At 48.1% G+C, this 27906-nt stretch overlaps 1 protein-coding gene across 2 annotated transcripts; it reads right to left on the reverse strand.

The window, feature by feature from the left end:
• Positions 1–2248: 2248 nt before the first annotated feature.
• Positions 2249–7994, reverse strand: LOC113893256. Of its 2 annotated transcripts, none has more exons than XM_027543120.1 (5): positions 7889–7994; positions 6310–6348; positions 5001–5057; positions 4546–4635; positions 2249–4080 (listed from the first exon to the last, which is right to left on the reverse strand). In XM_027543120.1, the coding sequence occupies exons 1-5, from the start codon at positions 7944–7946 to the stop codon at positions 4013–4015; spliced, it is 312 nt and encodes a 103-aa protein (XP_027398921.1). In that variant the 5' UTR covers positions 7947–7994; the 3' UTR covers positions 2249–4012. The 2 variants fall into 2 exon arrangements, with proteins under 2 accessions (XP_027398921.1, XP_027398920.1); XM_027543119.1 differs by having other exon boundaries at positions 5001–5108.
• Between the last annotated feature and the right edge of the window lie 19912 nt (positions 7995–27906).

Below are 27906 nucleotides of genomic sequence, written 5' to 3' on the forward strand. Positions count from 1 at the left end.
GGTCTTGATAAATGGCCTTTAGGGTCATTGCTTTTTCTTTACCCATACTTTATTTTTTTAGTTAAAAAAACTTTTAAATTCATTTTGACTGTGCGGGGTCTTTGTGGCTGTGTGGTCTTTTCTGTAGTTGTGGCGGGGCGGGGCATGCGCTCTAGTTGTGGTGCGTGGGCTTCTCATTGCGGTGCTTCTCTTGTTGTGGAGCGAGGGCTCTAGGGCACTCAGGCTTCAGTAGTTGAGGCTCCTGGGCTCTAGAGCACAGGCTCAGAAGTTGTGGTGCATGGGTCTAGTTGATCCACAGCCTGTGGGATCTTCCAGGATCAGGGATCAAATGCATGTTGCCTGCACTGGCAGGCAGACTCTTCACCACTGAGCCACCAGGAAAGCCCTTTCTTCCCATATTTTAAATTCCTGCCCTTACATTTTAAATTCACCAATAAAGAGTGAGCCCTTAAACCCTAGGCCTACACCCTCAATTTCAATACAAGCAAAACCCTAGGCCTGAGTTTTCCACCCTGCTGCCATGAATATGTTGTGTGGTCCCAGCTGGGGCATGTAGTTTTCAGTTCTGAAGATAGTACATTTCCCCCCAAAGGTTTCCAGACAGTTATTGCTGAAGGACAGCAAGGGCTCATCTAGCCACAGCATTCGCCATTGATAGACTCAGTTCAGTTCAGTTCAGTCGCTCAGTCGTGTCCAACTCTTTGCAACCGACCAGCATAAAACAACAGGATGGAGACACTGACTTCACAGGATAAGAATGGAGACGTGGGCGGGAGTGGTGAATTCATTCAACATTCAACTAACATTTATCGAGTGCCTGTACATTCTAGGCATTGTTTTAGGCCCTGTGGATACAACAGTGAAAATAACAGAAATCCCTGCCCTCGGGATGCTTCAGTTCCAGTGAAGCAAACAGACAAATAAGTAAATTATACAGTATGTTAGATAGTGAGAAATGCTAGAGGAGGAATTTGAGAGATCTGCTGTACAAGCTAATGCCAGTAGTTAACAATATGGTGTCGTGCACTTAAAAACTTGTTAAGAGGGTAGATCTCATGCTAAGATGCTAAGTGTCCTTAAAACACATACACAGCAAGGAGACACAAGAAATCTTTTGGAGGTGATGGATATGTTAATTATATTGATTACAGTAGTGGTATCATGGGTCCGTGTCTATGTCCAAACTCACCAAAATGTATATATGAAATATGTGCAATTTTTTGTATCTTAACTACACCTCAAAAACCTGAAAAAAAGAGAAATGCTAAAGATAAAAATAAAGTAGGGATTATGTGGGGGCAAGTTGCAATTTTAGACGCACTAGCCAGGAAATGCCTCTCTGGAAAAGTGACATTTGAACAAAGATTTGATAGCAGTAAGGGGGTGAATCATTAGATTACATGTTGATGTTAATATATATCTTTTGCAAGTATTTAAACTCTGAGTAAAAAATTCTAGATGCCAGCTTTAACATATGTGAAGGGGTTTTAAAAGCTTCATTTAAAAAATTCTTTCAGAACAAATTGTAAGAAAGAGAAATTAAAACAATCCAATATACAATAGAATCAAACAGAATAAAATACTTAAGGATAAATTTAACCTAGGAGGTGAAAAATCTGTGTGGTGAAAATTCAGGACATATATATAAATATGTGTTATATAAATATTACTTATGCTGTTCTGCTGTTACTCTCTAAATCACGTCCAACTCTTTGTGACCCCATGGACTGTAGCCTGCCAGGCTCTTCTGTCCATGGAGTTTCCCAGACAAGAATACTGGAGTGGGTAGCCATTTCCTTCTTCAGGGGACTTTCCTGACCCAGGAATTGAACCCGCATCTCCTGCTTGGCAGGTGGATTCTTTACCACTGAGCCACGTGGGAAACCCCATTATTTATTATATGGATATTATATTATGATATTATATGAATATTATTCAGCCATGAGTAAAAAAGGAATACTGCCTTTTGCATCAGCTTGGATAGCTCTTGAGGGCGTTATGCTATGAAACAAATCTGACAGAGAAAGACAAATTCAGCGTGATCTCATGTGGGGAATCTAAAATGAAACCGCACAAAACAAGGCAGACTGTGGCTCTCAGGGGCTGGGAGGTGGGAGAAATAGGTGACGGTGGTCACAGGATCTGAATGTTTGGGTAGGAGATGAGTAGCCTGGTGGGTGGATGAATTTGAGAATGGTGTTGTGTGTTAGTTTCTTAGGGCGGCCATAATAAAATACCATAAACTGGATGACTTAAAACAACATAAGTTTATTGTCTCACAGTTCTGGAAGCTAAAAGTCTGAAATCAAGGTGTTATCAGGGCCATGTTCCCTCCAAAACCTGTACAGGAGATTCCTTTCTTCTTTTTTCTTTTTCGGGCGCGTGGCATAGGGGATCTTAGTTCCCTGACCAGGGACTGAACCTGTGTCTCCTGCACTGGGAGCACAGACCCCCAGGGAAGTCCCAGGAGACTCCTTTCTTGTGGCCTCTTGGAACTTCTGTGTCTGCTGGTGATCCCCAGCCTCCCTTGTCTTCTGGGGCATCGCTCAGTCCCTGCCTCTGTTTCCACTCGACTGTCTATCCCGCACATCTTCACATTGTCTTTCCTCTGTGTGTCTCCGTGTCCAAATTCCTCCCTTCTTATCAGGACGATAGTCATTTTGGTTTGGGGATTCACCTTACTCCAGTAGGACCTTAACTAACTACATCTGTAAGGATCCAGTTTCCAAATAAGGTCACTTTCTGAGGGACCACGGCTTAGGACTTCAACAGGCCTTTTGGAGAACAATTCAACCCACGTACAGGATCGTAGGCTACTCGAGTGTGACGTGCCTTGGGCACCCAGCGTTGATCATAACGGGTGCTCCGAGGGTGCCTGTTTCTGAGGGTCCCCCTCTGTTTCCTTGGCAGTGTTCTTGGAAAAGGAGGATCTGTGGTGGAGGTGGGAGGGCTCAACAGGAGGATACATTGCTTGATTCACTGAAAACAAGTGTCTAGGACGTCTCTGGTGGTACAGCGGATAAGAATCTGTCTGCCAATGCAGGGAACACGAGTCTGACCCCTGGTCTGGGAAGATCCCACATGCCTCGGAGCAACTAAGCCTGAGCACTGCAACTAGAGAAAACCAACATACAGCAATGAAGGCTCAATGTGGCAAAAAACCAAAACAAAACAAAATCAAAAGCAACAAGGTCTGGGCTGAATGCCCCTCACGCCCAGGATAGAAGGGGAGGGAACCTGACGGGGGTGGAGAAGGTTAGTCTAGAATCAGTGGCTCTGGGGGTGTTAGATCCCAGACGTGCTACGGACTGGGCTTTGTGAGAGGGCAGGTGGGAGGAGAGCTGATGGTTCTCTCTTCTGTGGTCATGCATGTCTTTTCCTGTCCGTCTGTGATGGGCAGCCTTGGACTGCGATGCAGGGAAGGAGGAGATACAGGATGAGCATGTGGGTAATTGTGATGGATTCAGTTGGCCTTTTTGGTCAAGCCTTTGCTGCAGCAGCTCATTATTTAACTGGTCGGATCTAACTGGCCGTTGCCATTCACTTTGGTCCAGTGTACAAAGTATGAATGTACAGCAGGGGAGATGCGTTTTTTAATAACAGTGCCAGAACATAGCTGTAATAGCAGTGGTTTGGGCTTTGATTATTTTTCAGGATGATAAATCCTGCTTCTCTGGAGGTTGGCTTAGGTTTTGGAAACGCTCAAATGTCACTGGGAGCCATGAGTGAAGAGCGAGGAGGCAGACCAGAACTGGAGTGGCATTTGGACTTGCACGAGGCCCAGGGCGTGCGCCTGTGGCTCAGGGTGGATGAAACGGCTTGTCACAGGCTGTGTCGCCAAGGCAGGCTGTGACGGACTGGGAGCTTGGGTCACGTCGGGCTTTGCCCCCGCTCCCCTAGGGCCCACCCCACAGAGCACTGGCAAGGGCAAGTTGGATGCTTTCACTTTAATTGCTATGGGCTACAAGTATGTTTAAGGTGTTAAGTCCAGAGACTCCATTTCTTCAGCTTCTCAAAAACCAGGCAACAATATTGTTGGAAACAATTTTTTCCCTAGGGTCTGTGCCGCTGCAGTTCCCTCTAGAAGAAAGTGGAGATGAGAATGAGGTTTGAGGGGTCCCAGGCACCAGCTCCACTCTCTCCACCCTCCTCCACTCCATCTCCTGCTTCCCAGCCTCACTGAGCCCCTGGAGGGCCTTACCCAGGAATCGGGGATGGAGGTTAGAGACAGCAGAGGCCAAAGGACCTGCCCATCCCTGCCCCCCGCCCCGACCTGGACAGGAGCAAGAGGAAGAGTAGCAGGCGGTGCAGTGGGAAGTCTGGCAGTGAGACCCCATGGGGAATCTGATATCAGGAGGTTTGAACGTGGCTGAGAGGCTGGAGGCACGTGAAGGCCCAGCACGGGGGCAGCTTCAGCGTGGAGGCGTGGTGACCGTGCCAGGACTCAGGTGTGGGGGGCAGGCGACAATATCCGGTCCACCTCCCACCCCTGGCAAGTGGTGAGTCTTCTCAGTTTCACAAGACTTTGAGTTGGTATGCACTCACCTTCGATGAATTTCTTTCCTCCATCAATTCTTTCTCGTATTTTTTTTCTTATTTCTTGGGCTACCGAGATACCTTTACCAAACCCGAGTTCTAATTTTGGAGCAGAAGAATCACATCAGCAGAAAGGTCACATCATTTAAAGAGGACTCCCACCTTTTCCCCAATCCTGTCCCCCACCAGACATTAGCCTTGGACAAATTCCTAAAGTGGAGAGGTTTTGCGGAGGGACTGAGCTTCTCTTTCATGGGAGGGTGGGTGGGTCAGGGACGAAACCACGTGTGGTGCAGGCAGCACCATCGCCTACTGTAGAAACTCTGCGTGTGGCTGGGTGCGGGGCGAGCCCCATGTGTGCCTTTGTGTCCAGGTGAATGCATATGGCTGCTTCTCCCTGGACTTGTCTCTGCGTGGAGGTGTCATGCAAGCATGCTACTGGAGAGTCCTCTGCAGATACTTACGCAGTGGGTTGAATTCTGAGCTGGGAGGTGCTGTCAGAATCTTCTGGGTTGCTGAGGCTGTATTTTGGGGTGAAGCAGATTCTGTTGGAGCTGGGGTCCCCTCATCAGCTTAGGTACAAACACACCAATTTGTTCATTTTAACAAAATCAAAAGTGTTTTTTCCCTTTGGAATGGGCAGTCAGGATACCTGATGTGTGCTGGCTGCCAGAATACAGAAATGGTATGGCGTGAATCCTGTCCTGTTAAGGGAGATAAAATTTCTACACACTATGTACCTGTTATGGACTGAATGTTTGTGCCCCTCTCAAATCTATATGTTGAGGAAACTTCTCTGGTGGTCCAGTGGTTAAGAAGTCATCTTGCAATGCAGGGAATATGGGCTCAATCCCTGGTTGGGGAACTAAGTCCCACAAGCTGAGGGTCATCTAAGCCCACGAGATGCAATGAAAAGATCCCACATGCTGCAACTAAGACCAGTGCAGCCAAAAAATAAAATAAAGAAATATTTAAAAAAGTTCAAGAGTCTTTTCCAACACCACAGTTCAAAAGCATCAGTTCTTCCTTGGAGGGTAGGGAATGAGTCAGTAAGAGCTGGTGGGTGTAGGGGGGTGGGGGACATGGGTGGGACAGGTGTGGGGAACGTAAACAAGTTCGGCTGAGCTGATGTGGGTGGTACAGGAAGGAGCAGAATGGAACGTGGGGCTGGAAATGAGTGAGGTTGATTAGAAGGCACCCCTCTAAGCAGCTGGCAGTGAGGGGAGGTGTTTGTGGGTGAAGATGTTAATGCTGCTGCTGCTGCTGCTAAGTCGCTTCAGTCGTGTCTGACTCTGTGCGACCCCATAGACGGCAGCCCACCAGGCTCCCCCGTCCCTGGGATTCTCCAGGCAAGAACACTGGAGTGGGTTGCCATTTCCTTCTCCAATGCATGAAAGTGAAAAGTGAAGGTGAAGTCGCTCAGTCGTGTCCGACTCTTCGCGACCCCATGGACTGTAGCCTACCAGGCTCCTCCATCCATGGGATTTCCCAGGCAAGAGTACTGGAGTGGGTTGCCATTGCCATGGGGGTATTTCCCTTGTTATTTAACCTCATCTTTTTTTTCACTTTTTTCACAAAAACTCTTTCCCTTGCCTAGTTATCCTTAGCCTCAGTTTTGTCCTTACCCCGTCCCACCTCAATTCACACTCCTCCCATCAACACCAAGAGCAAGACCCTTCTCCCCTCCCCCTGGATTCCTCTCCCAACTTCCAACGATATCCCCAGCTCCTAACCCTCCCCCCAGGCAGGGACCCAAGGGAGAGAAGGACTCACAGGTCAAGAGTCCCTCGGCAAGTGCAGAGGAAGCATTTTCTGTAACGGAGGAAAGAGATGACAGTGAGGATTGAACCTGCCCCTAGAGTCACCCGCCGTCCCTTCCCAGCCAGTTCTCAGGATGTCTGTGGACACGAGGAGCAGGTTGAACTCAGCCTTCTGCCCCACCGCTATGTCTACCCAGGTGTTCTTTCTGATGATTCATTTCTGCAGTTTCTTGAAGCAGGCTCTGTACTCCTCAACCTGTCCATCATTTCTGAGGCTATTTTTTACATAATTTTCAAGAATGATCCAGCAGGGCCATGTAGTTATTCCTGATAATTTGTTATTTTGAAATTGAATTTGCTAATTAGTAGAACTGAAAAACCAAGAAAAAATAGTCTAGACTTAAAATTAGTCCTGTGGTTCAAGAATTCCATCATTTAACTGAATGTAATAGGCTGCTAAATAATTGTAAACAGTACAATTTCTCTAAGATAAAATATGTACTATTATATTATTTTTATAATTATTAGTATTATTTTACATTATTGTTTTACTTTAAAATATTGTTTTATTTTTTAAAATTCTGATGACGTTTTTTTCTGTAAAGCTTTATCAGAATTTAACAACAGCAACAACAAAAAATTGCCCTCTGACTTACTCCTGGCCTGTGAGTTTCCCTGAGATCCCTGTTGGGGAGCTGGCCAAGGCTGGGGGGACTCAGGCTCCTCTGTAGTGGAGAGGGACAGTGCATGGCCTGGTGATTTCTGAGGTTGGATCCCCCATTCCTTTAGTCTTTCAACATATTTATGCAAAGCTCTCTGCTAATTGAAGGGGGTTCAGTGCTGAAGAAGACAGACCCTGCCTGACAGAGTGAAGTCTATTATGTAATTACTTAATCCCCAGGGTGATGATGCTAGAAGGGCAGGTACAGAGGGGAGCAATAAGGGCAAATGGGGCCTAATTTATTCTCCATGGTCATGGAAGACAGCTTTGAGGAGCTGATACCTCAACTGAGATTTGATAGATAACAAAAGCTTTGGCTGGGCGATACTCAGAGTCAGCTAGGGGAAGGGACAAGGGGAGGAAAAGCATTCCAAGCAGCGGGAAGAGCAAGAAAGCAGCTCCTGACGTTCAAGGAATGGCAGGGTCGTCCTGGACTGAACAATACTTGTGGGGTTGGGAAAGGCATCCCGGGAGGCATGACCGAGAATAGGGCGCACTGCTGGGCGAGTGGAATGTGGGCCAGATTTCAGTCCCCACCACCCACAGCCCAGCACTCCTGTGCAGGGGACAACCTGCCCAGGCATATGCAGTGGCTCAGAGGCCTTGCAAGAAGGCCAGGGTGGTGGAGCAGAGTGGGTGGAGGATGGTGTGTGAGGTGATGGGCCAGGTGAGCAGGCAGGGCTGGGCCATTTCTGGCTCCCTAATCAGTGGGGTGAAGAGGCTGCGTGTGAAGAGCAGGGGGCGGGAGTCACTTGTAGAGGCCGGCAGATGGGACAGCAATGGGGAGAGAAAGAGAAGCAGGAAGACAGGAGTGAGGGTAGCCCTGCACAGTGAGGGCTCTGGTGGGGTGCAAGGGAAGGGCCATACTCACGGGCAAAGACCAGGGTCCCGACCAGAGCTGCCAGGAGGAGGAGAGTCGTGTGTCTCATGCCTTGGGTTGAGGAGAGACTGTAACCACAGAATCCTCTGAGGGTCTGAGAATGCTGCTGCTGAGACTGCAGGACCCTTTTAAGGATCTCAAGAGCCAATGGGAATCAAGCTCACAGGGGTGTGACATCCGCACCCTCCTCCCCCACTTCCCCAGACTGTCACCTGCTAAGTCAACAAGGCTCTTGCCTGGCATCCTTACAAGGAGATCCTCTCCTTCTTGACTTCCAGCCATCTCTTTCCTCCCACCCTCCTTCTCCATCCCACTCGCTCTTTGGGGTTACATCTCCGGAAAGGCAGGGATGGGAGGCAGAGCCAGTTTGCTGCTGCTGCTGCTAAGTCACGTCAGTCGTGTCCAACTCTGTGCGACCCCATAGACGGCAGCCCTCCAGGCTCTGCCATCCCTGGGATTCTCCAGGCAAGAACACTGGAGTGGGTTGCCATTTCCTTCTCCAATGCATGAAGGTGAAAAGTGAAAGTGAAGTTGCTCAGTCGTGTCCAACTCCTAGCGACACCATGGACTGCAGCCCACCAGGCTCCTCCATCCATGGGATTTTCCAGGCAAGAGTACTGGAGTGGGGTGCCATTGCCTTCTCCCGAGCCAGTTTGGTTTGGGGCAATTCTGGAATGTGTCTGCTGAGGGTACTAGTGGAGCTGGAGTCCTGGCGTCTCTCCAGGGGGAATCCTGGGGCTCTGAAATCCCATCTGCCTCCTGCCTCCATTCCTGGAGGACTCAGAGCAGGGCTTGAAGACTTCCCTGGAGTGAGCTTTTTCCCTGGGAGGCCACCCCCAGGACACTTGGGGGCTAAGTTCATGGTTCCTTTTCGCTCTTGAGGAGATAGATTTGCAGGCTTATGTGCCTTCTCTGAAGGAGTCCCCAGTTCTTGAAGTTATCTTCCCTCAGGAGGCCCTCTCCCTGCTCCATCTGGGCCCCTATCAACCTCCATCTTCAGGCCTAATCAGTGGGACGCCCTGTTTCTGAGAGGCTCCCCACATTTACTGAAATTGGGACTAGGTTCTCCCCTCAAATGGAGAGCTGATCCATGGTGTGAACAATCCAGGTGTCCAGATAATTCTGAAGAAGCTTCTCTTTTGGAGCTGAGATTTCTTCCTTACCTGAGTTGGGATTTAAAAGGCCTAAATTTTGAGTTCTGGCTCTGTCACATACAGGTTTCAGACAGTAAAGAATTTGCTTGCAATGCAGGAAACACAAGAGATGGGGTTTTGATCTCTGGGTCAGGGAGATCCCCTGGAGAAGGAAATGGCAACCCATTCCAATATTCTTGCCTGGACAATTCCATGGACAGAGGAACCTGGCAGGCTACAGTCCATGGGGTTGCACAGACTTGGACATGAGTGAGCGACTAACACTTTCAATTTTGTCACATACACAGGACAGTACACTACTATCAGATACTGAAAACTGTAAGATTTTCATTTGTCATCTAGGAGTTACATGACTCCTATATGCAGGATGGTAATGGAGATTAAGTGAAGCAACGTATGGCTAGGCATTTGTAGACAATATATTTCTATGGGGATGTGTGGAATTCTCAAACCTTCCAGAGGGCTCATCTTTCTGGGTAGGTCTGGTTCAGACTGGTGCTAAGAGCTTAATCAATCAAGGCCAAGGCTTGTGCTAAGGCTTAGGCTGGTGCTAAGGCTTAATCAATCAAGGCCAAGGAGAACTGGAGTGTCAAGGGGCTGATGGATGGAGACGTGTGTGTGCTTGGTTGCTCAGTCATAACCAACTCTTTGTGACCCCGTGGACTGTAGCCTGTCAGGTTCCTCTGCTCATGGGATTCTCCAAGTAAAATACTGGAGTGGGTTGCCATTTCCTTCTCCATGGGATCTTCCCAATCCAGGGATCAAATCCAGGTCTCTTGCATCACAGGTGGATTGTTTACTGTCTGAGCCACCAGGGAAGCCTGAAGAAGAGGGTACTGGATGTCAATCTGTGGTTCTACATCAGGTTGGTCTTACCTCTCAGCAGCCCCAGAGGCCTCGAAGGTTTCTCCTCCTCACCATTCTGAAGATCAGGGGGAAAAGGGAGTGTCAGGGAGCTTTTGATGTGAGGGTGATTTGTCTGCTTGGGCTCAGGGCATTAATCTCTTCAGGGGATAAAGGAAGAGAAAATGAATGGAGTGGGACATGATAGGCATGAGGAGGGAGACTTTTCAGTCCATTTCATCCATCCTTTGCCTCCGGTCAGGAAGCAACAGTTAAAACTGGACATGGAACAACAGACTGGTTCCAAATAGGAAAAGGAGTACGTCAAGGCTGTATATTGTCACCCTGCTTATTGAACTTCTGTGCAGAGTACATCATGAGAAATGCTGGGCTGGAGGAAGCACAAGATGGAATCAAGTTTGCTGGGAGAAATATCAATAACCTCAGATATGCAGATGACACCACCCTTATGGCAGAAAGTGATGAGGAACTAAAATGCCTCTTGAAAGTGAAAGTGGAGAGTGAAAAAGTTGGCTTAAAGCTCAACATTCAGAAAACTAAGATTATGGCATCTGGTCCCATCACTTCATGGAAAATAGATGGGGAAACAGTGGAAACAGTGGCTGACTTCATTTTTGGGGGCTCCGAAATCACTGCAGATGGTGACTGCAGCCATGAAATTAAAAGACGCTTACTCCTTGGAAGGAAAGTTATGACCAACTTAGATAGCATATTCAAAAGCAGAGACATTACTTTGCCAATAAAGGTCCATCTGGTCAAGGCTATGGTTTTTCCAGTAGTCATGTATGGATGTGAGAGTTAGACTGTGAAGAAAGCTGAGCACCAAAGAATTGATGCTTTTGAAGTGTGGTGTTGGAGAAGACTCTTGAGAGTCCCTTGGACTGCAAGGAGATCCAACCAGTCCCTTCTAAAGGAGATCAGTCTTGGGTGTTCTTTGGAAGGACTGATGCTAAAGCTGAAACTCCAATACTTTGGCCACCTCATGTGAAGAGTTGACTCATTGGAAAAGACTTTGATGCTGGGAGGGATTGGGGGCAGGAGGAGAAGGGGACGACAGAGGATGAGATGGCTTGATGGCATCACTGACTCGATGGACATGAATTTGAGTGAACTCCGGGAGTTTGTGATGGACAGGGAGGCCTGGTGTGCTGGGATTCATGGGGTCACAAAGAGTCAGACACAACTGAGCGACTGAACTGAACTTGCCTCCAGCTAAGAGGATTGTCACACAAAGGCAGCTGATCTCCAGATGTAGAGGGTGGGAATGGGGGTTCAAGTAAGGGCTCCTCAACTAACTCCTTGTGTGATTTTATGTTTAACATTTGTCTGGCACCTAATGGTGGCCAGTAGGTGAAGAAGGATGCACTGAATTAATGCAGAGATAGGACTTGATAACTACGTGCCTGCCTGAGGGTCCAGGTCTGGGAGCCTTGATGGTGGTGGTGGTCTTAACTGGGATGGAGGGCTGATGGAGAGGAAAGAGTTGACTGCACCAGTGCCCTGGGGTGTATGTGTGTCCATGTGTACACTACCGGAGAAGCTTTGCCTCCAGATCCCAAACAAGCTCAATGAGCACATTAAAAAAGCCAACAGAAGCAAACTATAACATTTGCACATGTTTTTTCTAAGCGGAAATCAGAATTTTGGCAACAGCACTAGAGCTGTCACAGAGCAGGGTCTCTGCAAATGTCACTGCTCAGCCTTTTTCCTCTCCCAGTCCTCCTTCTAGCCCAGGAATTAAAGAGGCAGGCACTGACATAAGCGGGAGTGAATGGAAGTGAGATGGCATGTTTGTTCTACAGAAAACTTTCATTATTGTATGTAAGAGCCCATGTTCAATGTTACCCCAGTTTGTAGCACTTGGGAAAGATTTGGATATGAATGTTAAAGAAAAGAGACACACCTCATGTGTCTGGGTGAGGGTCTGCTCTCTGTGGTGTCTTGTCTTCCAGGGCATCTGACTTCCACGTGGCTGTCAGTTTGCCAGTCTGTGTCTTTTCTCATGTCCTGGTTATTCCCTGCCCCTCATCCTTCCCTCCTCTCCCTGCCTCAGATCTGTTCTCTGTCCATCTCTACTTTGTTTGGAAAGATGAACTTAGTGGCGTGTATTACCCGGGCTCCCTTACCATCTAGCTTGTAGCTTTATTTGGCCAGTGAGAGACATTGATGGGAAGAGAGAGGTCAAGGCATTTGTTCTGCCCCCTCCCTGCTTATACTTCTAAGATAATCCCCAGTGGCCCCAACTTTCCAGTACTCATGCCCTTGTGTGATTCTCTCTGCTTGAGCATGAACTGGGCCTAGTGATTCACTTCTAACAACCAGAAAGTGACAAAAGTGAATGGACTATCACTTCCGAGATTAGGTTATAACAGGCTGTGACTCTCGTCCTGTTTATACACCCACACTCTCTCTCTGGATCTTCTCAGCTTGCTTGCCCTGATGGAATCAGTGGCTGTGATGTGAGCTGCTTAGTGGGGATGTCCATGTCAGTCAGGGAGGTGTAAAGGCCCTCAGTCCAACTATATATGAGGAACTGAATCTTGCCAACGACCACATGACTGAGCTTTGGAGTGGATCCTCCTGCAGCTGGGGCTTGAGGTGACTGCAGCCTTGACAATGCCTTCACTGTCAGCCTTGTCAGAGATGCTGAGAGGAAGACCAACTCAGCTGTCCTGGACTCCTGGCCCACAGCAACCATGAGATGAGAAATGATGTTAGCTGAAGTCAGTAGATTTTGGAATAGTTTGTCATGTGGCCACAGGGCTTGAACACAGCCTGGTGTGGCAATGGCCATGTTCCTCTGAGACTCTGGCTTCTGCTTGGTGGCCCTGGTTCCATCTCCTGACTGATGTCAGGAAAAGCCATTTCCTTGCCCTGCTGCCTCTGTTTGAGGGATGGTAATGGCTTCCTGCTACTGCATGTTCTTACTTGCACCTCTAAAATATTATTAATTTTTCATTCAAGAGTTTCTTAAAAAATCTCTTCTGCACGTGCCATCTGCTTTCTACCAGGACGCTGACTGAAACACCCCTCCCTGTCTGATCTGTGCTGAACGTCTTTTTCCTTTTCCCCTCCACCTGTGGCCTGGGCTGGAGAGGTAGCAGACGCTCCAAAGGGAGGAAATGACCCAGGTTCTTTGGTGTAGAGCTGACTCATCCAAGTCACAGACGTAAGTTATATCTACAAGGCCATCTTACTCTGACTCTTGTGGTTCACCTGTTTGGTCTTCTCTGTCCAGCTCTGGTGGGCTCTACCCCATTCCCCTGATGCCCTTGGTCATTCATCTAGGCCTATGCAGGGAGGTGACAGACAAAGCAATGGAGTGGAATTTGAAAAACTCCAATTCTACTTTAACAAATACATGACATTAGTATGTGTCAAGCACTGTTCTCAGAGCTTTATAAATTTTAATGTTATTTAATCCTCATAACAACCCAAAGAGAGAGGTACTATTAATACTCTCACTTCACAGATGAGAAACTAAGACAAATGCAGGTTGAGAAACTGACCTGTGATCATACAATTAGGGGAGCCTGGTGGGCTGCCGTCTATGGGGTCGCACAGAGTCGGACACGACTGAAGCGACTTAGCAGCAGCAGCAGCAGCAGCAGAACTTGTTTCAGATATGGGCTCTCTGATTCCAGAGTCTGCTATCAACCACAAATCTCGGCTTCAATATTAAATTCCAGTTTATAAGAAATGTTAGACCTCTGTAACATTAAGTTGCTGTAGTCTGTTTTAAAAAGATTTATTTATTTATTTATAGCTACACTGAGTCTTCCTTGCTGTCTGTGGGCTTTGTCTAGTTGCCGCGTGTGGGGCTACTCTCTAGTTGCGGTGCACAGGCTTCTCATTGCAGTGGCTTTTCTTGATGTAGAGCGTGGGCTCTAGGCATGCGGGCTGCAATAGTGCAGTTGCACCACACTGGCTCAGTAGCTGTGGTGCATGGGCTTAGTTGTTCTGCAGCGTGTGGGATCTTCCTGGACCAGGGATTGATCCCTGGCCCATGCCTTGGCAGGCAGATTCTTAATCACTGGACCCCCAGGGCAGCTTAAGTTTCTGTAGTCTTAATGAATCAATTTAGTTCAGTTCAGTTCAGTTGCTCAGTCGTGTCCAACTCTTTGCAACCCCATGAATTGCAGCACGCCAGGCCTCCCTGTCCATCACCAACTCCCAGAGTTCACTCAGACTCACGTTCATCGAGTCGGTGATGCCATCCAGCCATCTCATCCTCTGTCGGCCCCTTCTCCTCCTGCCCCCAGTCTCTCCCAGCATCACAGTCTTTTCCAATGAGTCAACTCTTCACATGAGGTGGACGAAGTACTGGAGTTTCAGCTTTAGCATCATTCCTTCCAAAGAACACCCAGGGCTGATCTCCTTTAGAAGGGACTGGTTGGATCTCCTTGCAGTCCAAGGGACTCTCAAGAGTCTTCTCCAACACCACACTTCAAAAGCATCTATTCTTCGGTGCTCAGCTTTCTTCACAGTCTAACTCTCACATTCATACATGATTACTGGAAAAACCGTAGCCTTGATGAGATGGACCTTTGTTGGCAAAGTAATGTCTCTGCTTTTGAATATGCTATCTAGGTTGGTCATAACTTTCCTTCCAAGGAGTAAGTGTCTTTTAACTTCAAGGCTGCAGTCACCATCTGCAGTGATTTTGGAGCCCCCCAAAATAAAGTCAGCCACTGTTTCCACTGTTTCCCCATCTATTTCCCATGAAGTGATGGGACCAGATGCCATGATCTTAGTTTTCTGAATGTTGAGCTTTAAGCCAACTTTTTCACTCTTCTCTTTCACTTTCATCAAGAGGCTTTTGAGTTCCTCCTCACTTTCTGCCGTAAGGGTGGTTTCATCTGCATATCTAAAGTTATTGATATTTCTCCCAGCAATCTTGATTCCAGCTTGTGCTTCTTCCAACCCAGCATTTCTCATGATATACTCTGCATATAAGTTAAGGAGTCTCTAGGGAAAAACAGAACCAATTGTGTGTGTGTATTTATTTCTTTATTTTAAGGGATTGTCTCACAAGATTATAGAGGCTGGCAAGTCCAAAATCTATAGTTTAAATCTAAAAGTTGAAGAATCAGGAAACAGCTAATGTTGTAGTTCAGGTCTGAAGGCCATCTGCTGGCAGAGTTCCATCTTGCTCAAGGGAAGTTGGAGTTTTGTTCTATTCTGGCCTTCAGCTGGTTGGATGAGGGCCACCCATAATGGAGGACACTGCTATACTCAAAGCCCACAGATTTAAATGTTAATCTCATCAAAATACCCTAATATTTGAGCCCATATCTGGGCACCATGATCCAACCAAGTTGACACATAAAATGAACCATTACAGTATCTTTCAACATTTTGATTTTGGAGGGGTTAGTGGACATTATCAGAGAAGGCAATGGCACCCCACTCCAGTACTCTTGCTTGGAAAATCCCATGGATGGAGGAGCCTGGTAGGCGGCAGTCCATGGGGTCGCAGAGAGTTGGACACGACTGAGCAACTTCACTTTCACTTTTCACTTTCATGCTTTGGAGAAGGAAATGGCAACCCACTCCAGTGTTCTTGCCTGGAGAATCCCAGGGACGGGGAAGCCTGGTGGGGCTGCTGTCTACGGGGTTGCAGAGAGTCGGACACGACTGAAGTGACTTAGCAGTGGACATTAGGTAGGGCCTAGAGGGAAAAAGATATATTATGTGCAATTTCAGAAAGCTTTCTCCAGACTTAAAGACTCTATTTTTCTGTTCCTGGTTTCCAGGGAGCCACAGAACAAGTCCACAAAGAAAACAGAAAAGCTGGTCCTCTTGCCTCTGATCTCAGCAGAAGGAATTTTCATGGCTCCCATGTGGCCCGGCTACTTCATTGAGCAATGTTCAGACAGGACTCAGAATCAAAGACCAGTGATGCTGCTGCTGCTAAGTCGCTTCAGTCGTGTCCGACTCTGTGTGATCCCATAGACGGCAGCCCACCAGGCCCTGCTGTCCCTGGGATTCTCCAAGCAAGAACACTGGAGTGGGTTGCCATTTCCTTCTCCAATGCATGAAAGTGAAAAGTGAAAGTGAAGTTGCTCAGTCGTGTCCGACTCTGTGCGACCCCATGGACTGCCGCCTACCAGGCTCCTCCGTCCATGGGATTTTCCAGGCAAGAGTACTGGAGTGGGGTGCCATTGCCTTCTCCAAAGACCAGCCATAGGGGTTGCAAATTTCAAGCAGGTAACATAAATGAGCCAGGCAGGCCAGGTATAAGGAGGACAACTGCAGAAGAACAATGATAACTGTCCCCTCAGCTCAGGGTTTTGGAGTCAGGAGGAAGTGGGAGAGCTGGAATAAATTGGAGTGTGTCATGTCAGACATTCCCCAGCCCTTGCAGTTAGGTGTGGCCATGAGACTGAGTTCTTCCATCAACACTTATCACTTGGTGCTACAAGAGAACGAGCCACAGGAAGCTTCCAAGCCATGTAGCTTCCCCACTGCTATGGTTGGAACAGTGATGAAGATGACAGAGTGACCTTGATGCCAGGTATTGAGGATGGCAGAGCAGTTGCCAGCATGAATCCCTAAATTACTACATGGCAAAGTTGTTGTTGTTCAGTCGCTTAGTTGTGTCTGACTCTGTCAACCCCAGGAACTGCAGTATGCCAGACGTCCCTGTCCTTCACTATCGCCTGGAGTTCACTCAAACTCAAGTCCATCGAGTTGGTGATGCCATCCAACCATCTCATCCTCTGTCTCCAGCTTTTCCTCCTGCCCTCAATCTTTTCCAGCATCAAGGTCTTTTCCAATGAGTCAGCTCTTTGCCTGCTCCACCTTGACCATTTTCTAGGACAGATCTTGATTTGGGGCAGAAGAGTGGCTTTATTTGTAACATGACCTCCTTCCCTTCACCCCCGTACCATGGAGACCCTTAGGGTGGACTGCCTTTGCTGAGGAATCCAACTTCTTTCTTATGAGAAGGTTGGTGGGCTGGCTCACAGGCAAATTTTACTGTGTGGACACCACCCCTTGCACCCATACCTACATTTAGGAGTCCGGATGTATCTGTTCCTGTGTTTATGCCTGGGAGTAAGCCTCAGGCAGATGTTCCTCCTGGAAATTTGACTGTTTCATGCATTGGAACTGAAGCCTTGACAAAGACACTTATCCAGAATGATGGATCTGTGCTTCCTTGATGGATTTGGTGTCTTAAAACTTGTTCTCAGGCCCTGAAGGGGATCCTGCAGCTATAAACACATCCATCTGTTTATTCAGAAAATCAAAACATCTGTCCTCCCACTGGTGTGAAAGGTGCCAGAGGTGTTTGGGAGGAGCTGAAGGGTATCGGTGTTCCCTGGGGTGGGGCTGGGGTGGTTCCAGACTGCGTATGAGGAGGCGGGCAGGAGCGTGATATGGTTGGGGCTCATAGTGGGTGAAGGTGGATGGAAATACATTTCCTCTTTCCGACAACTGATTAAGCACCACTGTATGTACATTGCTGAGGCACTAGGAATGAATGAGAATTAGATTTTGCCTCAGGAACGTACAGTCTAGGAAAGTAGACAGAACTGGGAGCTGGAAGGAGGGAAGCTGAGGGAAGGGGGCAGGGCAGGCACCACTTTCCCAGGGTGGGGATGGGGGGGTTTGGAGAGGGCTGCAGAAAGCAACTCAGACGCAAACATGTCAGGCCTGGACAGATGAGGGGTTGGAAAGGTGACCAGGAAAAGGAAAGTCATGGCATGGGAAGTAGTTCATTTTGCCTGATGTGGAGGAGGCAAGAAGTGGAGTCTGGGGAAATTAGATGTGAAAAGCAGCCTGGATCCAGACCGTGGGTACCTTGGATGTCAGGCTAGGAAGTGAGAGTCTTGTGGTGGGAAATGGGGAATCCCATGAAGGGATTTTAAATTGAAAGTGTTAGTGAGAGTGGGACATGATGAACATTTCTAATCCTACCTACCATCATCTATCTCCTACGATTTAATACAAAGCTTCCTCCCTTTCCCTTTGCCTTGCTCTGCTTCCAGGCCAGAACATCCTTTTTCTCTGTTCTGCTCCAGTGCATGACTCTTCATAAAGCCTTTCCTCTCTCCAGCTCCTAAAGATAGGAATCCCAGTCTTCCTTCCCTTCCATCCTTTTCTGCTTCTCATCTTTCCTTCATTCACACCCCCAGTCACTAACCTTCCCAGAGTTGGGACAGGAGGGAGAGGAAGAACTTATAGCCCACCGATCCTGGGGCACAGGCAGCCTCTGGGTGGCCTGCAGAGGAGAGAACAGTGGCTGTGACAAGTAGGGCCAAGCCCATGCACCAGATCCCACGGGCGCTGCCTGGAGTCCCTGGACTGCTAATCTCAGGAGCATGGGTGTGGACAGATGGGAGAGAAATCTCTGTCACACCAGGATCCACCAGATACATGTTCTGATATCAAAATCAAACCCTGCTCTCTGTCATCCTCCCTAGGATGACCTCCCGAGGATGAGTAGACCTAGACTACTCATACCAACCCTATGAATATGTTCTCGGATTCTCTTCCAAATCTTGTTAAATGTTAGAGTTTCACAGTTAAAATGGAAGAGACAGGACCTGGTTGTAGTGATGCGTCAGGACTAGTTCTGATTATTATGTGATATGAGGCCCCTGGCCTCCATTCCTTCATTCTTTCAACTGAGAGAATGAAGCACATGTTATGCACCAGAGACTGTGTTAGGAGCTGAGGCTATGGCTTCAAGGAAGATAGACAGTCTTTGTTTTTGGGGAAGCTGATAATCCATAAAGGATTTGGAGGAATTAACATAGTTACACAAACAATGACTTCATTCCATTTCATTATATTTCATTTCATTACATTACATGGTGCTAGAAAGGAAAAATAAGGAGGCAATAAAATGGAAAATAGAAACCTAAACCATTCTGGGGCTTCAATAAGGCTGCTCTGAGGAAATCCATTGATGTGGAGAGATGAACAGGCCAGCATTGCAAGACTGGACGGGAGGCGTCAAAGAGTGGGCTGCAAAAGGGACAAGTAGAAGTGTAAGAGTCTAGGTAGATGGGAGATAGTGTGGATCACTGGAGCTGAAAAAGAATGCCGGAGTGGTAGAGAGATGGGGCAAACCAGAGACAGAGGGTGCTTGGCTTCCTCTGATTGGTGGGCACAGGTCCTTGTGTGTAGTACCAGCTGGGAGGCAGGAGTGGGCTGCAGAGAGGAACTCGAGAGAAGCGCCTCTACCAAGAAGGGAAGAGGGGTGCACAGGCAGGAGACTGCCTTCCAGAGGCCATAAGAATGGGTGTGGGGGAAGGGCCATGCTCACCGGGCACATTCTAGCGCTGCAGCCAGAGCTGCCAGGAGGAGGGGAGCCGTGAGTCTCATGCATCCATGTACAAGAGTAAGTTTGGCACAAAATTCTGGGAGATTCTGGTCTCTAGTGTGTCTGTACTGTCTCTCTGGGCCCCTTTTAATGATGGGGACCCATGGAATCCAGTCCTCTGGTGGTGGTTCTCTCCTCCTCTTCTCCCACCTCGGAGTCACCTGTTAAGTCAAAGAGGGCTGGCTGGGCTGGCTGGTGCCCGCCTTCCCTATAGGCCTGTCCGGGGCAGCAGCTTGAGCTGGCATTGTTCTGAATGGCATCCAGGTATCTTCTGCCTGCCCCTCCCCGCGCTGTCCCACCTACACTTGGGCTGCCATCTCCAGCGACATCTGGGTCCTTTGGGAGACTGTGAGAGGTTTCTGGGGAGGGCTGTGGCAGGAGGGCTGCGCCCAGAAATCTCTCCCTCCATGTGGAAGTGGGCGTGTGTTGGCAGATGGAGGGAACGAAAGATGCCCACTGAACTAAGAAGGCATCCTGAGACAAAAAAAAAACGAGGCAGATGGTTCCATACAATCAATGAATCTGTTTATTATGTAGTGACTCAACAGGTGGGTTGGCATAGACAATGGTCCAGGAGCATTCTTGACTGCTCTCCACACCAGTGAGGGGCCACTGGGACAATTTCATAGTTAACCTAGCATATGGAGGTAGGAGCTTGAAATAGGATATGCATTCCCAAGTCAACTTTGATGAATGTGTGGACAGTCTCATGGGTGCTGGGAATATGTCAGGGAAAGTGAAAGTGAAAGTCGTTCAGTTATGTCTGACTCTTTGTGACCCCATGGACTGTATAGTCCATGGAATTCTCCAGGCCAGAATACTGTAGTGGGTAGCTTTCCCTTCGCCAGGGGATCTTCCCAATCCAGGGATTGAACCCAGGTCTTCCACAATGCAGGTGGACTCTTTACCAGCTGAACCACCAGGGAAATCCTATGTCAGGGAAGTTTTCATAACTGTTTGGGCATCAACAGAGCATAGAGGCCACCTGGTCCTAATGACTATTAAACTATCTATTAACTACAAAGCCCTTGATGACAGAAACAATTCACTACACAGCACAGTCCCAGGTCAGGACAAGGAAAGGACTGGAGTAACTGTAGGGGCCTAAGATGGCATCATTTATGCTAATAGGTATATAGTGTGTGAGTCAGGAGGTCAGACTCAATGTGCAGGAGAGACTGGCGTGTCTGAGGCTTCCCCACAGTGGGCCAAGCCCACCTCAGGCGGCTGCCATCAAGGTATTTGGAGAACCCTCCTCAGTAAGGCCTGGAGATGCCAGGATCATTTCTGGGGATCTCCACACAGTAACCAGAGTTTCCCAGCCTCTGTAGACTCTGACTAAGAGGTTTTTAGGCCCAGATAATGATTCTGAGCTCCAGAAAATTCTCCTAGTAAATCAGCCAGAGGATGTAGTCAGGTCTCGGCTTGCCCTTCAGATGAGGAGGTGACCAGTGATGGGATAATTCAGGGTGGAAAATCCAAAGGTGCTTGGTCTCCCTCAGCATTGCTGCTTGGGGATTAGGATCTGCGCTGGGATGACAGAATCAGCCCTGGAGCGATGGGTTTGTGACTCAGCTTTGTAATTTACTGGCTGCGTGGTCTTGGGAGAGGCAACTCACTTGCCCCGCTTCAATTGTTTTTCATTTGATCATTGGGAATTATAGTCATTTCCTGACGGGTTTATTGAGGAATATGTATGTCAGGATTGGCCATCTCCTTCCTCCATCCGTACTAGGCCCAAGCTGGGGAGCAGAGGATAACTGAAAACTTTGGTTTCTGGTCCTGACAAAGCCATTGACTTCCCTAAGGTGTCTTCTCTGCTTGGAGTGGCTCCTGCTCTTACTCATTCCCTGGGGCTGTGATGAAAATGGACTGAGATTCATCTCTTGAGCTGCTTTCTCCGTGCTGGGCACTATGATGGGTTCAGACAGACAAAGATGGGTAGTAGGTTGTGGCGTTGTCTTGAGGGATGTGCGGTGGCAAGGGCCCCTGACAGATGATGAGATAGTACTATTTTAAAATTTTTTTATTGTATTTTTAATTGGAGGATAATCACTTTACAATATTGTGATGGTTTCTGCCATAAATCAACACGAATCAGCCATAGGTATACATATGCCCTCTCCCTCTTTAATCTCCCTCCCACCTCTCTCCCCATCCCACCCCTCTAGGTTGTCACAGAGCCCTGGGCCGAGCTCCCTGTGTCATACAGCAAATTCCCACTGGCTATCTATTTTACGTGTGGTAGTGTATATGTTTTAATGCTACTAAGGGACAGTACTATTAGCAGGAGACCGCATGACCAGGAAGAAAAAGCATGCCCCTCCTAGTTCACAGGTTTAGGGGCGAAGTTCTGCCCAGCCATTTAGTAGCTGGGTGATTTGGGGTTGTGTCACGAGTCATACAAGCTCTCTGGCTCTGTCTCCAGGGCACTTGAGAAGCTCAGATGTGAAAAGCTCAGGGATGTAAACTGGGGGAGGCTCCTCTCCGAGCTCTGGATGTGCTCTCCTGGCCGCCTGTTCTGTCCAGCTTCCACTCCTCTCTCCTGCTCGGATAGTTGTGAGCATGTCTTGGCTTTCTCCCTTCAACACAAAGACATCTTAAAAATGAGCAAAATGTTTCCTTTACATGAATCCTTTTTAGCTTCTTTCCAACTCTTGAACAATCAAGCTTTTGGAAAAAGGTGTATTTTCTTTTTTTTTTTGCCTTGACATCCTCATTTAACTTTACATTGTTACCGCACTGCAATGTTCCCACCACCATCCCTGGAATAGAAACAGTCCTTGCTGAGTACATGTGCACTCTCTCTTTTAAGTACATTCACTCTCTTCTCTTTCTCTCTTTCTTCACTCAAGTACACTCTCTGCTTTCTAGCCTGTGGGTTTGTGACCCTGCTACACACTCATCTTGGGAAATGCTGGGAGGTCTTCCCCCTCTTTTTCTTTCCCTGCTCCCTCTCATTTTTGGCCACCCTTCACCCCCTTTGACTCACCTATCCCTGCGCCTTCAGTGTTCTCCACTGTTCTATTCTTAGCCCCTTCCTCTTCCCTCTTACGTACTCTCTCCTGTGACTCATCCTTGGAGTCATGCTTGGGACTCCCACATGTTCATTCTGGCCCTGACCCCTCTCCTGCTCATGAACATCCACCAACCGATGGCCCATCCCAGCATGGACTGAAGTCTACCGAACCCTACCAGTTGAGAACTGGTCTCAATGGGCCTCCCTCTCCTTTCTCCCATTATCTCTGCCTCCTCCACCACTGTTTTCTGTTCTGACAGTATCAGCATTCACCAGTAATTTAAATCGAGATCTGAGAGTAATTTCGCATTTTCCCTTCCCTCCTAAACACCTATGTTACAAGGACCTGGAGGGCTATCAAGTCTTCCTCGTTATGTGCTTCCTTTTTGTCATTTGTGGGGCCTCAGCATTTCCTATCAACATGAAAGAAGCAGCCTCATAACCGATCTTCCCTCTGGTAGTCTCAGCTCAACCCCATCTCCCTGCCGTTAAGGTGATTTCCCATACACAAACTCTGGCAGGACACACGTGTCCTCTCAACAACAGCCTCTGGTCTGTTGCTTCAGTTTTAACCCCCTCTCACTCCCTCAACCAAACCCTCCCTCAAACATCAAGTTTCTTTCCATTTCTCCCACAAGTTTTGTTATTCTTGTCTCTGACTCTTCATGTATTTTCCTCCATGTATTTTACACTTGGATGGCATGGCTTCATTTTATCCATCCTCCAAGATTTAGATCTTAGATACTTACCTGGCCTTCCAGTCTTCCTTCCCCTCCCCACTGAGTTAGGTCAGAGTCCTGTGTGGGGTGTCTTGTGGGCTCCTTGTCCTTCTATCTTTGCATCAATCAGGCTGACCTAAGGCTTTCTGGGCAGAGCTGGGCCTCCCACTTGAGACTTCGAGCCCTGTAGCACAAGACTGTGTTTAGCCTGTCCATGCATCCCTGGTCCAAACCAAGACGCCTGACCCACAGTAAGAAAGCTGCATATTTCAATGGGGTAAGAATAAACAAGTGGAACTACATGTCTTCAGAATGTGGGCTGAAGAGAGATGGAACTGGTGGACTTAGATTACTTAGCTTATCTAAGTAAGCTTAGATTACTTAGCAACATTAATCTGTTGGAAACTGGAAATTTCTCTAATACACTCAGCAGCTTGTTTTGATGTATGCTTCTCTGGACTATCTGCGGGGTTTCTATAGGGAACCTAGCCTGATAGCCCCTTTCTCTGTCTTGAGAGGTGCCCTGGTGCTGGCAGAAACCTGGTGATTCAGGCCATAGAAGCTTTCTTAAGTCTAGAAAGAGAGCCTGCATGTTCTCAAAGGTGTGGGGAGTCTCTGTGGGGTTCTGTGATGAAGAGAGCTGGCTCTGGGCTTCAAATTCCTCAGGAGTCTGTGGTGGGACTCCCCGGGACAGGGGAAGATATGGGGGTGCTTGGCTTGGGAGAGAATGGGGTGCTGTGTCTAACTGGGCCTCCAGCAGGATTTCCAGTAGGAAGGGTCGGGGAGTTCTTGTATTTGAGGTGGGAATAAAGTTGGGAGTCAGGAGGTGAGTCAGTTCTCATGTCGGAGGTGGGTGAGGAGGCCTCTGACGGGGAGCAGGGAGGATTCAGAGGAAGATGCCTGGGGCTCTGGTCCTTCTGCATGTACCGGGCACTAGAAGCACAGGGTCAGTGTGAGGGTGTCTTCCCTCACTGAGGGTACTGTCCAGGCTTGGCAATAAACTTCACTGAGGAATTTGCTATTATTAGCAGTATTGCCTGTAGTGGGGAGTGCCAAGAAGAGGGAAGAGAGAAGATCTGCAGTGATTCAGGGATGCTGCGCGGAGAAGAGCTGAAACGTTAGATGAAATGCTCAGAGGCAGTTTGGTCACGAGAGTGAGGAGAGGAAGTACTTGCTCCCGAGGTTTGCAGCCCAGTGTGGAAGGGGTCAGGGATGGGGAGGGCCTGGGTTGGGCCGAAGGTTCCAGCTGCAGGAGAGCAGGGGGCCTGTGTCTGTGTGTGTGTGTATGTGGTGTGTCTATGTATATATGTAATGTGTGTATGTGTTGTGTGTCTCTGTGTATAATGTGTGTGTGGTGTGTTTATCTGTGTGTATGTATGTGGTGTGTGTGTGGTGTGTGTATGCAGTGTGTCTGTGTGTATAAGTAATGTGTGTGTTGTGTGCCTGTGTGTATAATGTGTGTGTGGTGTGTTTAGCTGTGGGTATGTATGTGGTGTGTGTGAATGAGGTGGTGTGTGTGTGTATGTGTATGATGTGTGTATATGGTGTGCGGTATGCATGTAGTATGTGTGGTGTGTGTGTTTGGTTTGTCTGTGTATATATGTCGTGTGTGTGTTGTGTGTGTATAATGTGTTTGTGGATATGTATGTGGTATATGTGGTATGGTGTGTGTGTATGTATGTGTATGGTGTATGTGTGTGGTGTGTGTGTATGGTGTGTTTGTGTGTGTGGTACGTCCTTGCATGTATGCAATGTATGTGTGCTGTGTTTACCTGTGTGTATGTGTGTGGTGTGTGTATGTAGTGTGATGTGTGTATGTATAATACGTGTATGGTATGTGTACGTGGTGTGTGGTATGTGTGTGGTGTGTTTGTGTGTATATGTCATGTGTGTGTGTTGTGTGTCTGTGTATAATGTGTGTGTGGTGTACGTATCTGTGGGTATGTATATGCTGTATGTGTGTGGTGTGTGCTATGTACATGGTGTGTGCAGTATGCCTGTGTGTATATGTCCTGTGTGTGTGGTACGTCTGTGCGTGTGCTGTGTTTATCTATGTGTATGTATGTGGTGTGTGTGTCTGTGGTGTGTGTGGTGGGAGTATGTGGAGTGTGGTGTATGCAGAGGTATGTACGTGGTACTTGAGGGTGTGTGTGTCTGAGTGGGAGGTATGTGGGAAAGATACTCCCTTCTTAATCCAAAAGTCGTCTTGGGCAGATCATTACACAACCAACAGGAAGAATTCTTGCTGCTTGCACAAGGCTTTTCCAGGAGGAAGCCAGCCCCCGGGGTCTGGAGTCAGCACCGCCGACAGCCTCTGCACCGTCCTGCCCCTCTGACTCCTCCACTTTCTGGGCCTTAGGAATTAAGAGTCGGGGACTCCCGGGAGCGGTAGTGAGGGGCCAGAGGTCTGTATGGTAAAGACTTTTTCCTTAGCTTAAAACAAGATGCTTTTCATACATTTAAAATAGGTCCTTGAAGACCCATGACCAAGCCTAGGCTATTACCCAAAATGGAGCGGGTGTGGAGGCAGGGGGTGGAGCCAGGGGCTGGGATGGCATGCTGAAGACAGCCATTGCTCTCTCCTTATTTGAGGGGGTGACTGCTGGATGGTTGGCTGAGCATCCTTGTGATTGTCAGAGTGCTGACCTGACCCCCTCCTGTCCTGTCATCTCCTCCGCTATCCTCAATATAAGGAGGGTGGGAATGCAGAATCCAGAGGGAGGAGATGTCCCTTCTTCTAAGAGGATGGGAGGGACTTCCCTGGTGGTCCAGTGGCTAAGACTCCTCGCTCCCAGTACAGGAGGCCTGAGTTCCATACCTGGTCAGGGACCTAGATCTTACACGCCACAACAAAGGTCGAAGACCCCATGCGCCGCGACTGAGACCCAGTGCAGTCAAATAAATAAATAAAAACAGGTTGGGAGCTTCCTGCATCTAAGACACAGACTGAAGGTGCCTTTCCCTGGTCATCTCGCCCTGACCACCTTGACTTGGCTGGTCTTTCTTCAAGCGCCCCTCTGCACTCTAGCCTCGAGTAGTTTCCCTGAGCTGGAAGAAGGTGACCCGTCACCTCTGTCAAGCGCACCAAGGAGGACCCAAGGTAAACTGGTTGAAATTTACATAAGCTTGCCAGAAAAACGTCCTCAGAGTCAATGTTCCAGGCTGTGAACAATTTCAGAGTGGCACATCATGTGCCTCTGAAAGGAGAGTTAGTATTTGGAAATGATCAACTAATCATCAAGAGCCAATGGTGAGGAACAAGGTGGAGGGAGCTTTGGGTTGAAAGTCCGGTTAATTCATCACAAAGCTCCCTTTTTGTCTGGCTCCTGAACTCACTCTGAAAGTCAGTTCAAAAGGGGAGATAATTCTAGAACAACGGAAGTTTGCTTGGGATGAGTATGGCTTCCCAAGTTGACAAATCTGAAGGTGATGAAATTCTGATTTACTTGAGACAAGTTCTCCTCTTTTTATTCCCATCAAATTGGGACTTGGCTTAACCAGGTCTTTGGAACACTTAGTACATTCTAAATTCCTTTATCCTGACAGGATGGAGAGCTGAGGAGTCATCAGAACTTGCAGGGAGGCAATTAATGTGGGGAAATTTCATGGACAAGGAGGCCAAAGAGGGGAGATGGAAGTGTGGGCCTTCAGTGCTGAGGACTTGATAGTGTAAGGCTTGGATGCAGAACTGGAGCATATGAACTGAGGGGGGCAGTTGATAGAAATCCAAGGTAAATCATCAGAGTGGAGTTTTAAACAGGAGGAAAGGAGGGTCATTTGGGTTGCATGCCATTCTCTGCCTTTGGACAACTGGAACCAGTTTTAAAGTACCCAGTGCCAGCTGAGTAGGGTCGGGGGGGTCTTCTCCAGGCTCCAGTAATTCTGACTCACCTCCTTAATCCCCAGAGGTGCCTGGCTGCATGGAGAGCCAATTTCCTCATGGAGATGACTTGGATGAACAGGATTTTTATGTTCTTATAGCTCATGTGAATGCCTGGAGTGTTGTGGGCTGGAGGCTGAGGTAAAGGGTTGCCTGAGGTTTATAGGAGGCAACTTGTCTTGTTCCCTGTGGAGATCCTAGGAACTCTGGGGGGCTGCTGTCCCGAAATGTCCTCAGTTGGCCACAAGTCCTGGCTCCCTCTGGTCCCCTGGTGCTCTCCTGGGTAGAATTCTGACCTCTTTCCTATTCCTGTTCTGAGTTAATGACAAGGAAGAGGCCCATTGGGTTAGGAGAAACATTTAACCTCCTCGGACACTTAGCTGAGAAGAGTCTTAGGGAGAATTCATTCCATCCATATTCATCAGACCAGCAGAGAGAAGGGAATGGCGACCCACTCCAGTATTTTTGCCTGGATAACCCCACGGACAGAGGAGCCTTCATGGGCTACAGTTCATGGGGTCAGGCTTTGACGTATACTGCAGATGTGTGATTTCTGCTGTTCGCTATGTTCTCTGTTTCATGCATTTATAGTCCAGCTTTCTCAATATGGGGGCAGGGGAGGAAGACTCCAGCTCTACTTTTCTCTAATATTTATTTTTAATACACAATAAATAGGCTTGACCCACCTTCCCATTGGGAGAAATTCAACTAATGTCTGTGAGGATTCCCAGGAGCTTCTGCCCTTTGATCCCTATGATTTCCTCTTCCTGCTGCACTGTCAGCGTCGTTTGTCTTAGCCCTTTAAGCTATTCTTTGAGACCTGCATGTGTGCTAAGTCGCTTCAGTCATATCTGATCCTGTGCTGTTATAGACTGTAGCCCTCCAGGCTCCTCTGTGCATGGGGTTCTCTAGGCAAGAATACTGCAGTGGGTTGCCATGCCTTCCTCTGGGGGAATCTTCCCAATCCAGGGGGTCTCCTGCATTGTAGGCAGATTCTTGACTGTCTGAGTCACTAGGGAAGCCCTCTTTGAGACCTGAA

The sequence above is a fragment of the Bos indicus x Bos taurus genome, chromosome 5 (assembly GCF_003369695.1).
Source record: "Bos indicus x Bos taurus breed Angus x Brahman F1 hybrid chromosome 5, Bos_hybrid_MaternalHap_v2.0, whole genome shotgun sequence".
Taxonomy (NCBI): domain Eukaryota; kingdom Metazoa; phylum Chordata; class Mammalia; order Artiodactyla; family Bovidae; genus Bos; species Bos indicus x Bos taurus.